This window comes from Equus asinus, chromosome 12, assembly GCF_041296235.1.
Source record: "Equus asinus isolate D_3611 breed Donkey chromosome 12, EquAss-T2T_v2, whole genome shotgun sequence".
Taxonomy (NCBI): domain Eukaryota; kingdom Metazoa; phylum Chordata; class Mammalia; order Perissodactyla; family Equidae; genus Equus; species Equus asinus.
In genome coordinates, this window is record NC_091801.1 from 54,384,322 (window position 1) to 54,399,748 (window position 15,427).

Consider the following 15,427-nt stretch of genomic DNA (forward strand, 5'->3'; position numbering starts at 1 on the left):
GTCTCTTTGTCATGGTGATTATTTGAGGCTAGTTTCTTTGCAGACAGGAAAGCAACTAAAAAGTAGAACTAAATCTCTATCTGTAAAGGTGCCTCCCTCTCTGTACCAGGAAGAAGAAAGGAGATGACCTTCTCTCTAGAAACTCTTAATCAATGCCAAAGGCAAGGGTTAAATCTGCATTTTATTGTGCTTGTCTGGTAACCTCCTGTAACTGACTTCCCTCCGCCTCCCAACACTGGCATTTCTTTAAGGATTAAGCATCTTTCCTTAGGCTAGGAACTGATTGCTGCGCTCACCTGTGACCACCCAGCTCAAGACAATAGCCTTGCCTCCTGCTACGCCCACTGAGATATCAGACCACTATCTGCTGTGTCCATCAAGCGCTGTGCGGACAGGACAATCTTGTGACTATTGTGGGAGGGACATTTCAATCACATGTGAAACACCCTGTTTGGGGGTATATAACCATTCTGTGCACCCCACTTCTTTGGTGCCGTTTCTTCCTTTGGGAAGAAAGGCCCCGGGCCATGGTTCCTCATAAATCTTTGTTTAATTTTCTCTTGCTATTCTGTCTCATGTGAATTTAATTCGTTCTCCGGCCAGACGAACCCACATTTAGGTAGAGGATAAGTCTTCCTCCCTACATATACATATTAAATCATTATGTTATACACCTGAAACTAGCATAATGTTATATGTCAATTATAGCTCAATAAAAAATAAAGTAGAAGACACCGATATTTCGAGGAACAGTGGATTTTTCACTGTACAAGACTGAGTAGAACTTGTAATTTATGTACGGTAGTGTTCCTCCCCCCATGTCTATATCCTTAGCTTGTCACAGGGGAGCAGCTTACACTCTTCTAAGGAAGAGACACCCCACTGACAGTTACCCTCTTGCACTTGGAAATAGAGATGGTGTTTCATAAAAATAATTTTTCTTAACACTATTTTAAGAAACTTACAAATGAGGATACCTATACTTCTGTCGACTCCTACAAGGATTCCACAAGCAACTGTGTAGTCAGGGATAGACCCTCTGCACAGTTAAGGGGCTCATTCTTTCTCAGCAGCTATTTAGCTGGCATAGAATACCAATTATTGACCCAAAGGCAACAAAGGTAGTTGATGATTTGATACAAGCAAATTAAGGGCTGGCCATTTCCTAATGCCAAATATATTTTCTAATTAGATAAGAAAACTAATGTGAATTGAGGTTCAAACAGAATACTTAGGTGGTTCTTTTTAATAGTGATTCTGGCTAACTTATGTATAATTAACTATTCACAGCTTTCTATATTCTGCTAATGGAATCTCACTTTCCAAAAAAAAAGCCAGTGAAAGAAGGGCCAAAATTAGCTTTGCATCTGACTATGGTAAAAGGGAACCTGAAGTGCGAGTCATTAGAGAGAATACTTTCCCCAAAATAATACCACGGGAATCCTGGACATTTTTTTTTGAGTTCAGCCAGTGTAGATGTGGCTTACATGAAGGATGATGTGTTAGGAGATAAAAACCAAACGTTATTCCAGAGCAAAGTATTTGGCTTAGGGACAGAAATATGGAAGACGCCAGAAAAAAAAGAAAAAAAGCAACAACACGAAAATAACACAAAATTCCAAAGAATATAGTTAGATGTGACAAAAAAAGGTAGCCACAAAGTAAAATCATGGTATTCATCCTTTTAAACCAACTTTTCCTAATTAAGGGGGAAAAATTTATGAGTACCATTTCTTTGGTGACTATGAAGAATGTTAGCATATTGATTTTTTTCAACTAGCATCTTAAGGGAAAACGAAGCTGATAAAAGAACATTGAAATTGGTCATGAATCTATAGTCATCCTTGATGAAACTATAGTTACCCATTTTCTTTCACTTAAATTTCAATACCTAGAAAAACAAAATCATATTTCTTAACGAATGTAGGATAATAGTGTGTCCTAGTAAGGAGGAACCGACTTCAAAATACATCTATGTGTCATACAAGTGATTCTAGAGCTTACTTTTCTTTAAAATAGGCAGCCAGATCTCATGCATCCAGTTTCTCACTAATTTTGTCTACTTAAGAGATGTCTATACTTCTGACATTTTTATGTCTTCACTGTATTCAGGAGGGCAAGAGTCTCTTTCATTATCCAAGGCAGTGGGAGTTGTGTGTATGACAAATTGAAGTTTGGCCCTGGCTCTTTTAAACAGTAGACAGACTCTCAGATAACTGAACTTTAAGGTCTTACATACTGACAGGCTGTACACATTTTTATTTTGGCTCTGAGCTCTCTCCCTGCCACCATATGGAACTAGTTTGTCTTTCTCACAAGCACTTGAAGAAAATGCAAAATAACCCCCACAGTTCTCTTTCAGTGCCTTGTAGCAAGGACACAATCTGACAAGTGTTTCCCAACACCACTAGGTCTCCTGGTTGCTGCTCCAGGGGTGTCTGCTTCCCACCCACCCTTGCTCTGTCGAGGAGGCTGGGCACCATCATCAGAGCATGTTTTTTTTAGCACTGAGTTTAAACGATCCAGGTGGCACTTATTTATGAAAATTATGAAATTAATTGTGAAAATAAATATTTCTCTTGTCAATCTATATATAGAGAAAACAGTGTTTGCCTTACTGTAGACTTTTAGCAAGATTAGGTATTTGTTTGGCATTATAAAGTCATTGGAAAGTATACAAATAATTAGTATTGTAGTAAACAGGGTAAGGGAGAAATTCAGGAGATGCTAACCTGCTCAAAAAGTTTAGTGGAAGAGATTAGCATTGGAGGCTGTGGAGGTCATGGACTTCGGAGAGAGATGAGGAGGAGATTTTCAAAAAAAGGGTTGTGAAATTCATGGCACAATTAAGTTTTGAGGTTATCTAACATCAAAAGAAGATAAGGAAGGGGCCAGCCTGGTGGCACAGTGGTGAAGTTTGCACATTCCATCTCGGCAGCCCAGGTTCGCTGGTTCAGATCCCAGGTGCGGGCCTACACACCGCTTGTCAAGTCATACTGTGGCAGGCATCCCACATATAAAGTAGAGGAAGATGGGCATGGATGTTACCTCAACAAAGAGAGGAGGATTGGTGGTGGATGTTGGCTCAGGGCACATCTTCCTCAATAAATAAATAAATAAATAAAAATGAAAAAAAAAAAGAAGATAAGAAAGAAAAGGGATTCCATCTTTCATTTGAATGTGCTGGGAGCATCAAGTGAAAAGGCAGACAATGATCTTATTTAGATACTAAGCATTTAAGATTTTTATTCCTCTTTTTTCTATTAGTATTTGAAGCTGAAGTTCTTTATGTTTTTCATTAAATGCCCTTTTTGTTAAGTATATAGTGTTCTACAGTGGAAAATACTTAAGGCTGGAAGCCTTGAGATAAAGGGAAGAACGTAAATTTATCTTAGCACAAGGGGAGACTTGAGCCCTATATTAGACTGTTAATATAGTGAAATTATGTCTAGTTAAATAATATTTTCTAAGTTTTTTCAAAATAACATCTTTGAGACAAACATTTTATTCTCTTTAGTTCAGGATTTTCCAAGTGTATCCTGTGCTTTTAAATGACGAGTTTTACTAAACTGATTCCTTTCTCTCCATCTTTACAAGTCCAAAATCAACCGTTTTTCAAGACAAGCCCAAATATTATACAGGAAGCCTTCTCTCTTCTTTCTCCTCTAAATTGTTATTGCACTGATAAATTGCTTCTCTTGTGACCCATCTCATTTTGCCTATTGTAGTATTTTTATTTTTATATCTGCCTTTTCCTTCTTCCTAGACTGTAAGCTCCTAATGAGAAGTATTCATGTCTTAGTCATCTTTATAAACTCCATATACCGTACACATAAGAGGCATTCAATAAATATTTATTGAGTTGATTATTAACTTAGAGTTCAAGTTGTTTAAAATTAAGTTTCATTCATCTCAAGAGATGGTTTATATGTACTAACATTTTAACTCTAGTAATACAACTGTGTTTTACAATTCAAGCCCCATGGGCATTTTTCTTCTGATTTGAAATTTGTCCAATGATAATGACCTAATGGTCTGCTCAAGTCATAATGGGGCACTGGTGTAATGAGGATGGAATTAGTTTGTGACTGCCAATAGACATTTGAAGAAATAGCTCATGGAATAACCCATTAAATTATATATTAGAGTCCATATGAGAAATGAGATCATCAAGTTTTACAAAAGGACCTATATCTATACATGTGTCCATTCTATTGCATAACTCCCTCTGGAACCTGGGCATTCGTCTAAAAATCTGTTTCAATAGCTTTATCTTCATTGTTAGAGGATAGAGGGTTTGTTTTCCAATGTTGAATCTTAGTACTGTGATCTCTGTTGAATGAGGCTCTATTAAGGCTGTGTCATTGTGTGCAACACTGTTTTTCACATGCTTGAGATGTATTTGTTACTCCATTGTCCATACGTGAGCAGAATTATTTACTTATTTGCAAGAGTCTCTAAATGAGTATCTGAGAAAAATGATAGAAAAATACACAAAGCAAAGTCAGTGCACCTGTGAAAAAATGAATGAATACATGCCTATGACAGACTTTGTATGACAATGATCTGCACACATAGACATAAATCTGCAAGTAGAAAGACAAGCTCAAAAGAAATTTCAAAAGAAAAGAGTGGTGTGAGTAGAAGGTTAAGAGACAATAATGTACAGTTTGATGAATCAAGACTTATGGATATGATAGAGATTTATAGATACCTAAAAAGACATAAAGACCAAGCAGGTATACGTAGTTTGGAACAAATTAAGTATGAATGAAAATAATAACTGACAATAAGTCATTAACCCCAATTTTTCCTTCTTTCCTTTCTGTCCCCACAAAAGATAAATAAATAAAACATTAGCTCCTGAAGAGTAAGACTGTGTCATGAACACTTGTGTCTTGAGAGAGCGTATAAAACTGAACAGAGTTTGGAGCCTAATAGTTATTTGTTTGGGTTTGCAACCTAGCTCCTATCCTTTCTGATCTCCAGTTGCCTCATCTGTAAAATGGGTCTAATAATAGTAATGTCTTTCTAATATTGTTGTGAAGATTAAATGTGGTAGTACACAGAAAGTCCTTAAAAGGATTGTCACATGTAGAGTAAGTACCTGATGAATATTAACAGAGCATTAAATCAAACTTCTCTAACCAATAACCATAAAATACACAGTAGCTCAGTAAATATGAGTTTTATAAGTTTAAATTGAACAAGTATAAATGGGTCTGATGTTAATAGCCATACATAAGCATACTGAGAGTCACAAAAATAACGAGAGAGACGCAGCTAATTAAGACATGCGTATAGGCAATACGCTGGAGAAATTAAAGATGAAAAGGATCAATTTTCTCAAATCCATAAGGACTCATTTCCTTTAAAATTTTTTCTCATTTTATAAAGAGCAAACAGGATACTAAGTACATAGCATAAGAAACCAAAGAGTTGCTTTGCTGACTAACAGCATAGTTTAAGATCTACTTTATTTTGAACTCAGGTGCCTCAATAATAAGTCTTTAACTCAAATGTTTATTCTTTAATAAACTAAAATTCCAATCTTTTGCAAATCCTATGTTTTGTTGCCATATAATAAGGTGCTTTATTGCCTGAATCCAGCATATGTTTTTTCCTTTCTTTACCCATAATTGATACCAAGAAAAATTCCCAAAAAGATCACTCATGCCAACCTATCCTTTAATTCTCATCGCTACTTCCTGAAAGCTTTCTTTATCACATTCCATCTTCCTTAATTGGTGTCATTTGTTCTCAGATGGAATTGGATCGCTGGGGAATCACCAGAATTTATGTATATTAACCTAAGAATTATGCTAAGAAGGAATACATTGTCTCACTAGTTTCTTACACCTTAGAAGCCCTGAGGTAGATATGTTATTTACCTTTGAACATGTTTAGTGGAAGACATGCAAGGGTGAAAAATGGTTGAGATAGCAAGGGTCACGGGAATCTGTGCTGTGATTAAGAAAGATAAATTTCTAGAGTTACAGAAAACTTTAGCCCAAATAATGAGAAACTTCGGAAAATCCAGTTTCATTTATTTTCTAGTGTGATTGTTTTATATATTAGCTTTTATTATACATGCATAAATTGCACGCTAATTTTTCATCTATTTAATTTTTCATAATATACATTTTAATGTCTCTCCCTTATCTTACAAATATTAATATAATGCAGAACTTCGATAAAAATGAGGTTATCAACCACCCACGTCTTCTCAAGCTCTTGACACAGGGGAACATTGTTCCCAGTGACTCCTGTTTTAAAACTCCAGTAAAATACAGTTCTCAGTGTTTCTCAATGAGATGAAGACCGAATATGTTCAAAACTCACGATAAATTCTTCCTCCAAAGAAAACAGCGAACTCACACACCGTTATCTCTGAGTGCCTTTGCATAGTGCTGGGAGAGTACACTCTATCCTGTACATTAAAAAAAAAAAAGCTATTTTCATGAAATCTGTGACAATGAAACCATACTTCCCAAGTTCAGAAATACATACTGTAGTGATTCTGTTTTTCATTCAAAATAAAATGAAGTGTTCCCGTATTCCTCTTCTCTTCTAAGAATACATAAATAAAAACATTGAGTGCCAAAATGAACTACATGGCACGAAGACCCCTAAAAACTAAACTGAAAAACACAAGCTGTCCCTTAAACATATTTCAATTCCCTTGGCGTCAAATGTGGCTGATGGAGTCAGCTCCGAGTGAATGCCTCACTGACTGGACCCTCTTCTGGTGCCTGAAAGACCAGGCCAAGAGCCACCTCAGAGAGTTTATGGGTTTGCTTTTTTAGCAAAAATTAAGTCAGGACCTTGTAAAACTTGTGATCAAAATTGGTGACTTTTTAGTATAAACAAGTTCAAGGGAGGTAGGTTTGTTCTCATTTTTATTTCTGCTTAAAAAGCAGCAAGAAACTTTTCTTTCCAGCATCGCCTAAGGGAAGACAAAGGGAGAGGAAAGGGTGAGTAGAATGTTGAAAACCATTGAGGGGTATTATCTGAGGTTTTTTTGCAAAGAGGAAATACTTTCTCTTGTTGTACTTGGACAATGTGTCGCTATAAGTTCTGCAAATAAGGCTCCAGCGTGCATAAGCAGATTCTTCTGTTGACCAAAATCATCAGTGGGCTTATTTCTCTCTAGAATTAGTATAAGATAAAGCCCAAACTCCTCATCATGTAATATGGCCCTCCATTTTCTGTAGCACAGTGAACCCCTATGTACAAGATACTCGCTATTCTCTAACTTTTCTCCTTCTGCCAGCATCCTCCATACTTGCCTCATGAAAACTTGCTCATATTTCACAAATCATATTTCCTCTATGAAGGCTTTCTTGGTCCCCTTCAATCTCCTCCCACGTACCACATACATCCTCAATCCCAGGCAAATTGACCACTTTTCTTTAGTGTCCAGCTATACCTTAATTCCAAGGGTTCTTACCGTGGAGTTGAATCACACATAAATGTAAGCAAAATTTTGTGTTTGTTTATTTATTTAGGGAGAAGATCCATAGCTCCATCAGCTTTTTTTTTTTTTTCGTGAGAAAGATTTGCCCTGGGCTAACATCTGTGGCCAATCTTCCTCTATCTTTGTATGTTAGTCACCACCACAGCATGGACACCAACAAGTGGTGTAGGTCTGCACCTGGGAACTTAACCCAGGTGGCCAAAGCAGAATGTGCTGAACTTAACCACTAGGTCACTGGGGCTGGCCCTCAAATTTTTTAAAAGGTCCATGATTCTTTGATGAAAAAAACAAAATAAGACAAAACAAAAAACGGACAAACATGCTAAAACATACTGCAGCTGAAACTTTTGTTTTATACCAACTATCTTGTGGCTTCCTCCTTCTCCTAAACTATTAGCCCCAAAGACCAGCAAGAATGGTGTCTCCCTTTAGTGTCATTAAAGTGTTTTTTCTGCATCAGCATCAGCTGGTTGTACTCGGTAGGACTGAGGTACCTAGGTCCTGAATCCGAGGATCAGAAACTCTGGATGTGGGATTCAGAAAGCAACACTTTGAAACAAACGCCCTAGTTGTCTATCTGCACACTCAAGTTTGGAGACAACTGACTAGTACCAGGGAAATAATTGCAACATGATAAATGTTTGATGGCTGGCTGGCTGGATAAATGAATGAATGTAGACTCTGATTTCAAAAGAATTGTCATTACTTTTAAGAGTAAGTTTAGCAAAGTTACATAGATTAAAGCAAAACTATATCCAATTAAGAGATAAATAAAATAATTATGAATATTGGACAACTACATATTTAATTATTATTTCTTAAAAAGCCAAGAAAATACTGACAATGTCTCTAACCATCACTGTATCTTCTAGGTTAGGGGATGGTAAAGAAGCATACAATCTTAGCAGAAGAATTATATCTTGTACTAAGAACACAAGATGTACTTTAAAAATCAAATTATAAACAGGTACAAACCATTCATTTGATCTTTAATCACATCTATTATTTTTAAAGCATGACTTATTAAAATAATTGCTTTTATTTTTTTTAGGGCCAGCCTGGTGGTATAGTGGTTAAGTTTGTGTGCTCCACTTCGGTGGCCCGGTGTTCACAGGTTTGTATCCTGGGTGCAGACCTACACACTCCTCATCAAGCCTTTCTGTGGTGGCACCCCACACACAAAATGGAGGAAGATTGGCACAGCTGTTAGCTCAGGAACAATCTTCTTCACACACACACACACACAAAAATAACAAAAAATAATTATTTTCTAACAATGATGTGACTTCCAATTGCTTATATAATAACTTCTGATCTTCAGATCTAGAAAATTCTCTCTAGAATTGATAATGAGGGTGTGAAGGAGTCAGAAAGTTGCTTTTCATTTGCAGCCTAAAAATTAATAAGGCTAAAATTTTTCTTTTATCCAGCTGTTTAGTCGAGCTTCTAACTGAGGCAGGTAATAAAACAGCACTTTGCTTTTTTTGTGTTGTTGAGGAAGATTAGCCCTCAGCTAACATCTGCTGCCAATTCTCCTCTTTTTGCTGAGGAAGACTGGCCCTGAGCTAACATCTGTGCCCATCTTCCTCTACTTTATATGTGGGACGCCTACCACAGCATGACTTGCCAAGCGGTGCCATGTCTGTACCCGGGATCCAAACCGGCACACCCCGGGCTGCTGAAGCAGAATGTGTGCACTTAACCACTGTGCCACCGGGCCGGCCCCAATAAAACAGCACCTTTGATTCTTTTAATAGAGAATGAGCAGAACCAACACAAACATTGGCATTTGTGGTGTTAGCACCCAAAGAGACATGTCTAAGCACTTTGAAATTATTTGGCACGGAGTAAATGCTCAATTTATATTAAAGTTGAATCTTATAATGCTACTATCAACATACAGTTTGTAGCTGATGCATTTAATGTTGATATATGTTGATACTTCGCATAATTATTAAAAATGGTTTTATGATGTTTATGGTTGAAATGAGTAAAGGCTCTTATAAAAGAAATAAGTCATCTAGAGAGAAAAAGGTATTGTATAAGTTACAGGGTAATTAATATATTATATCGTCATTTTCACAATTTTGAAATTTTTACTCAAAAAATATAATTAACTAAATCTTATACTTTCTGATAAGCTCTCAGTTATTCACCCATGATGAGTTCTATAAAATCAAAGTTTACTGTCACCTAATGGCACCTTCAAAATTGCATGTAAAATTGGATGGCCTGGTGGCATAGTGGTTAAGTTCTCGTGCTCTGCTTCAGTGGCCCAGGGTTCACCGGTTCGGATCCTGGGTGTGGACCTACACACCACTAATCAAGCCATGCTGTGGCAGCATCCCACATACAAAACACAGGGAGATTGGCACAAATGTTAGGTCAGGCCAATCTTCCTCACCAAAAAGAAAATTGCAGACAAAGTACATAGTCGTTGTAATCCACAAACTGCTTACCAGTGACAGCAACATAGCATCCTTTTCCAGGATCAGTTGACCTTAGAAATAAGGTATGTTGTGTACCTATTTTATTAACATTTTATTTCATTTTCTTGGCATTGGGCAACATAGAATTTCTTGCATATCTTTTGCAGGTAAAGAAAACAAACAGAAGAGCCCACAGTTGAATAGATCAGGCAAATGAATCTCAACGAAGCAACAATCCAAGAAACTAAAGGACATAGCATTTTATCAAAAATCTTACTGTCAAATGCTGCCTTTCTATACCATCAACCTCTGAGGGAAGGAATTTTGACTTCTTGATCTTTGAATTTCCAGCATCTAGATCAATAATTGCTATTTAGTAGTCAGCTGTGTTTGTTGAGTGGATAAAAAATATCTTTGTTTATATATCTTTCATATATTTATTAGAAAGTGCTTCCTTTGCAGACATATGCCAAGACTTGTGGAGAGGTCCCTGCCCACCTAGAGGTGGCAGCCTAATAACAGGCAATAACCAAGTACAACCAAGTGTGATGAGGACTCTGATAAAGATATGCACAGCGCACAGGGAGAGCACGTCGAAGGAGCTCCTTACTCAGTCTACAAAGCAGAGTTCTACAGATGGCGCTGAGACTTAAAGAACAAAGAAAATCAAGTTGGCAAAGAGGTTAAACTCTTGAAGGACAGAGGTTGAGTTCTGTGGGTTTTGTTTCCCCCACAGCATCTTGCACATTGTTGTTGCTCGTATTTATTGAAGAGAATAATCAAAACATTGAGTGAAAAAAAAATTGATTGGGTGTGAGAGAAGACCGTTTCAGATGGGCTGCCCTCAGAGGCCATCACTAGGGGCCAGGCCTAAGTCGCCCTCATATTACTAGTTGTGTGGCTCTCCTCTCTGCTCTTAGCATCATGCTTTGTCATTACACCTTTACACTCCTTGCTCAAGCCGTACCTAACTACTTGCAGCTCACTAACAAGACATGCTGAGTCTCCCTTCTGAGCCTTCGCATATACTATTACCTCTTCGACCTCCAACTTTGAACTATTTCTCCAGCTAATTCCAATTTGCCACTTTTAGCCCACCCCTTGGAAGTTTTCCAAACCTCACTAAATTGATAAGGTCCCCTATTCATGCCATACTAGTGTTTATTAGTGAACTCCCTGTGTTAATGGCATAATAATTGCCTGTTTTTCTACTACCCACCCCTTACCCTATCTCCATCACACATGTGTATGCATATGTGTGAACATACACATATACAACTGCACTGAAATTTCTGTGACCAATTTATCCTAGGATAGCACATAATAGAAAATAACAAATATTTCATTCATTGAAGATAGAGCCTTCATCTTTTCAGTAGTGGACAACATTAGGAGGACCCCCAGCAGAGGGACCGCAGGACATCTCCCTAGACTATTTCCTGGAGGCAGCGCTAGCTGATTCTAGATACATTTGCCAATCTGTAAGTTTCTAGGACAGCAGTTTTCTGAGTCCCAGCATTACTCATTCTGGAGCAGGAATCCTCTGGGAATCCTTAGACCTAACAGCACTGGGGCATTTTTTTTGGTCAGCTTGGAAAAGTCCAAGACTCTAGAGACTGACATCAATCGGCCTTAAAGTCAAGAGATGTTCCTGCCCCTTCGAAGACCTGAAGAAGATACAAAGTATGTTGTAAGTGCGTGCCTTTTTCTTCTTGAGTATTTCATCTCCGTTAAGTACAAAGTACAAATTTTGTTGAATAAAAACAATTCCTTCTCTGTTTTAGGAAGTAACCACAATGAAAATCACAGTCTAAAAAAAGTAATACATCTCCCAAGTTGGAGAAATTATTTGAAAAAATACAAACAAAACTACTTAAAGCCTTGAGTTTCATACCTAGACCAAAAATTCAACAGGGTAGAAACTACCAAGAGATTCCCTATATATCTTTTTCTACCTTGATCAGTCCAGAACTGCTGTAAAAAATAACTTTCCTCTCAGTATTTCAACACATCTGCTACCAGTTCCAGCCAGAACCATGTAAGCTCAGAGGATCAGAGAAATGAAAAACATTTCACAAAAAGGAGTGAAACGAGTTTTGCAATACTTACAAAAATGCAGGGTTTAAATTTTCATGGGAGACTCAAGAGAATTCTTTTCAATCCACACTAATTTGTTTTGTCCTCGAAATGCACACACGACATGGGAGCACTTTAATGGTTGAATAAAAAAGAAGGATTTTGGAATTGGAAAGACTTCTTCCTTACCTCCTCATTTTGATTCTGAGGACCTGAGTCTTGGAAAAGTGAAGTAACTCGTCCAAGGTCATTCAGAAAAGTAGCTACAGATCCAAGTCCAGAGTTCCTGTCTTTTGATTCCCGATACAATGTTTTACCCATTACCTCAAACTGCTTCCCAATAAAGATCTTGGCCAAAAATAAACTTTGTATAAACAGATATTTAATGGCCAAATTATTGTGAAGATTCTTTTTAGAAATTTTGTTTCAAATATTCTATTCATCCCTTCATGTGGAATCTCTTCCAGAACAAGGCTTTAACATAGCCACAGTCAGTTCAACCATGAAGGTATCATTCATCCCCAACAAATAATACGGACATAATAAAATATGAAGAATATTCCCACATAGTGCATTATAAATATTATAGTTAGATTATAATTGTAATATAAGATGTACATTATAAATGGTTAAACATTATCATTCAGACTTTACTAATACAAATTTTCTATTGGTTCAAAGAGGGGCTATCTTCAACCTTGCTATTATACCATCTGTGATAAAGGATTTACTAATTGAGTTAATACCATAAAAAGATAAAGGAATTAACTTCAGGGATAAAACTGCCAACTAAGAATGGAGAAAACTAACATGCAAAATCACTTGATCCAATAAAAAAAAGTTTACTAAAACTATGCCTTTCTAACGAGACTGTAAATTTTTAATATAATTTTCTTTTTCTTTCTAAACTTGAAAGTAGTACAACTAAATTTATCTCCAATTGGTAAATCTTTACTTTTTTAGTTATAAAAATAATAATACGGGGGCTGGCCCAGTGGCGCAGCAGTTAAGTGCGCATGTTCCGTGTTGGCGGCTTGGGGTCCACCGGATTGGATCGCAGGTGCTGACATGGTGCTGCTCATGAAACCATGCTGTGGCAGGTGTCCCACATATAAAGTAGAGGAAGATGGGCACGAATGTTAGCTCAGGGCTAGTCTTCCTCAGCAAAAAGGAGGATTGGCAGATGTTAGCTCAGGGCAGATCTTCCTCAAAAAAAATGAAAGAAAGAAAAAAAATAATACAATGGTTTTTAACCTGTGATCAACAAATGCCTAAGGCACTAGCAAGGGGAGGGCAAAGGGATACTGCAATAGGTCCCTACAGACTCTTCAACCAAAATAAATCAGCTTTATGTGTTTTAAACATTATGATATTTTGTAAAAATTTTCTTTAAGAGACTACATATTCCATTGCAAAAACAAAACCTTAAGCGAATTAAATAAACTTAGCCCAGCCAATAATGGGACTAATTGACCTTTTGTCGTTTCTGATGTGATAAAATGAAAAATACACAGTATCATTTATATAGCATCCTTGTCAAAAAAATTTAATTTGAATCTCATCAGAAAGAAATCAAATAAACCCAGAAAGAGACATTTCTGAGGAAAAGTGACCCTGGATTCTTTAAAAATATTAACGGTGGGTGTGTGTAGCCTGTTTTAGGCAAAGACTAAAGAGACCACAGATGCAATGAGCAAACCTGGACTAGGTCCAGAATCCAAAGAAATAAATAGATAAATACCAACCAATAAAAGACGTTTTGGGGGGAGAGAGGGGGGTGGATTTCAACATAGAAATATAATTTAAATTTTTAATTAATTTAATCAATAATAAGTTTCTTGGTATGATAAAAATTGAATTAAAAATATCTAAATATCTTTCATAGTTTTGTGGCATTTAAGTTTGTCCAATATAAAATATGTTTGAATACTCTTTCTGATTGGATCCCTATAGCAAAATGGCAATTATGGTAGGAGAGGGGAGATTAGTCCCACTTAAAAATGAGAAAATTGAGGTATAATATAGCAGGTGATTTGCCCAAGGTATACTGGGCAACTTGGTTAATCCTACTGTCCTACTGTCAACTTGGTTAATCTGAGATCTATGTTTCCCAGAATCTCCTTCCTTGTGTGGTCCCAAGTTAGAGTTGGCCAAAAGAAGATTGTGTGTGAGATTTGGAAGGTGGGAGTAAAGCATTGGCCCAACTCTCAGACCATCATTAGATATGGCGATATTCATGGGTAGAGCACCGGACAGTTCCCAGCTTGTCCTCTCTTCCACTCTGTGCCCAGCTTGCCTTCCCCATGCTGGCAACAGCTCCAGGCCTACCACCAGATGTTTAACTGCACACCCCCAGGTAACACAGCTACCCTGAAGCAACAGGTTTCCTTAGATCTCCCCCTTTGTGGTTCCACTGTGGGGGCTGGACGTGCTTGGTTTCTTGGATTTCCCCGTAAGCTCTGGCTTGTTCACCACCATACCAAGTTTCAAGCATATGTGTTAGTGACTTTCTCTGATTTTCCAACCTTCACCTTCCAGACCTTCACTTCCACAGCTCATCTCACATTTGTATAGGGTGTAGTTTGTATAACAAATCCCTTAATTTCATAACACTCATCATGACTGTGTTTCCCTGACTGAACACTGACTGATACAACCAAGTCGGTTTTATAGATAGTGAAGCCAGACTTCACTATTTAATATCTCCCATATCTTCTGATTCCTATTCTAGAGCTCTTTCCAGTAGATCATAGCATCTCTCCAACACCACATAATCTGTTATTTTTTTAAGCATTTGTTGTCATGGTGGTCGTTGTGTATTTGTTTTTTAATTCTATGTATTGGGATCAGCAAAGTTTTCATGAGAAGTAAAAGGTCACTGTAAGCCCTAAACTGATGGAAACCCTTATTGAAGTATTTATTAGAGAGATAAAAATTTGATCATTTATCAAAGAACTGAAAGGTCATAAAATAAAAAAGAAACAAGCATAAAATTAATTCTATTTTGGAAAATAATTTTTGAGCTGTAAAGAGTTTTACAACTACTTTAATTTATATGACAGAAAACTGAGAACCAGAGAGATGAGAAAATATGTACATCCACATTCAGATTATTAAAGATAGAAATGGGATTAGAGGAAACATATTTTATCTCTTAGAATATGTACTTTGAGTGTATTTAATTCTAGAAATTAACTGATGGATTTCCCTTAATCAGGGATGGCCATATGAGGGGCAGTTATGAGATCAAAACTCACATCTTGACTTCTACTCATATTAGTCCTTGTGATCTTGTGCACAGTACCATTTCTCTCATATGAGAATAAGGTGTCTGGTGCATAGTATATATTCATCAAATATTAGCTATTAACTTTTAGTTAATAGTTTGGTATCTATCTTGAATCTTGACCAAATAGTTTCTGTACTCTAGAAGCTTAGAAATTAG

At 37.0% G+C, this 15,427-nt stretch overlaps 1 protein-coding gene across 8 annotated transcripts in view; it reads right to left on the reverse strand.

Moving 5' to 3' along the window:
• Window positions 1–15,427, reverse strand: part of ANGPT1 (angiopoietin 1) — a 240,844-nt gene that overhangs the window by 17,722 nt on the left and 207,695 nt on the right. Inside the window, exon 8 of one of the 8 annotated variants that reach the window (XM_070481478.1) lies at window positions 12,344–13,184. The exons of 6 other annotated variants lie outside the window; for them this stretch is intronic. In XM_070481478.1, the coding sequence (XP_070337579.1) occupies window positions 13,169–13,184 (16 nt within the window). In that variant the 3' untranslated portion in view covers window positions 12,344–13,168. Of the gene's footprint in view, window positions 1–12,343; window positions 13,185–15,427 lie in introns of those variants that run through there. One more of the 8 variants, XM_070481477.1, reaches the window with a different exon arrangement.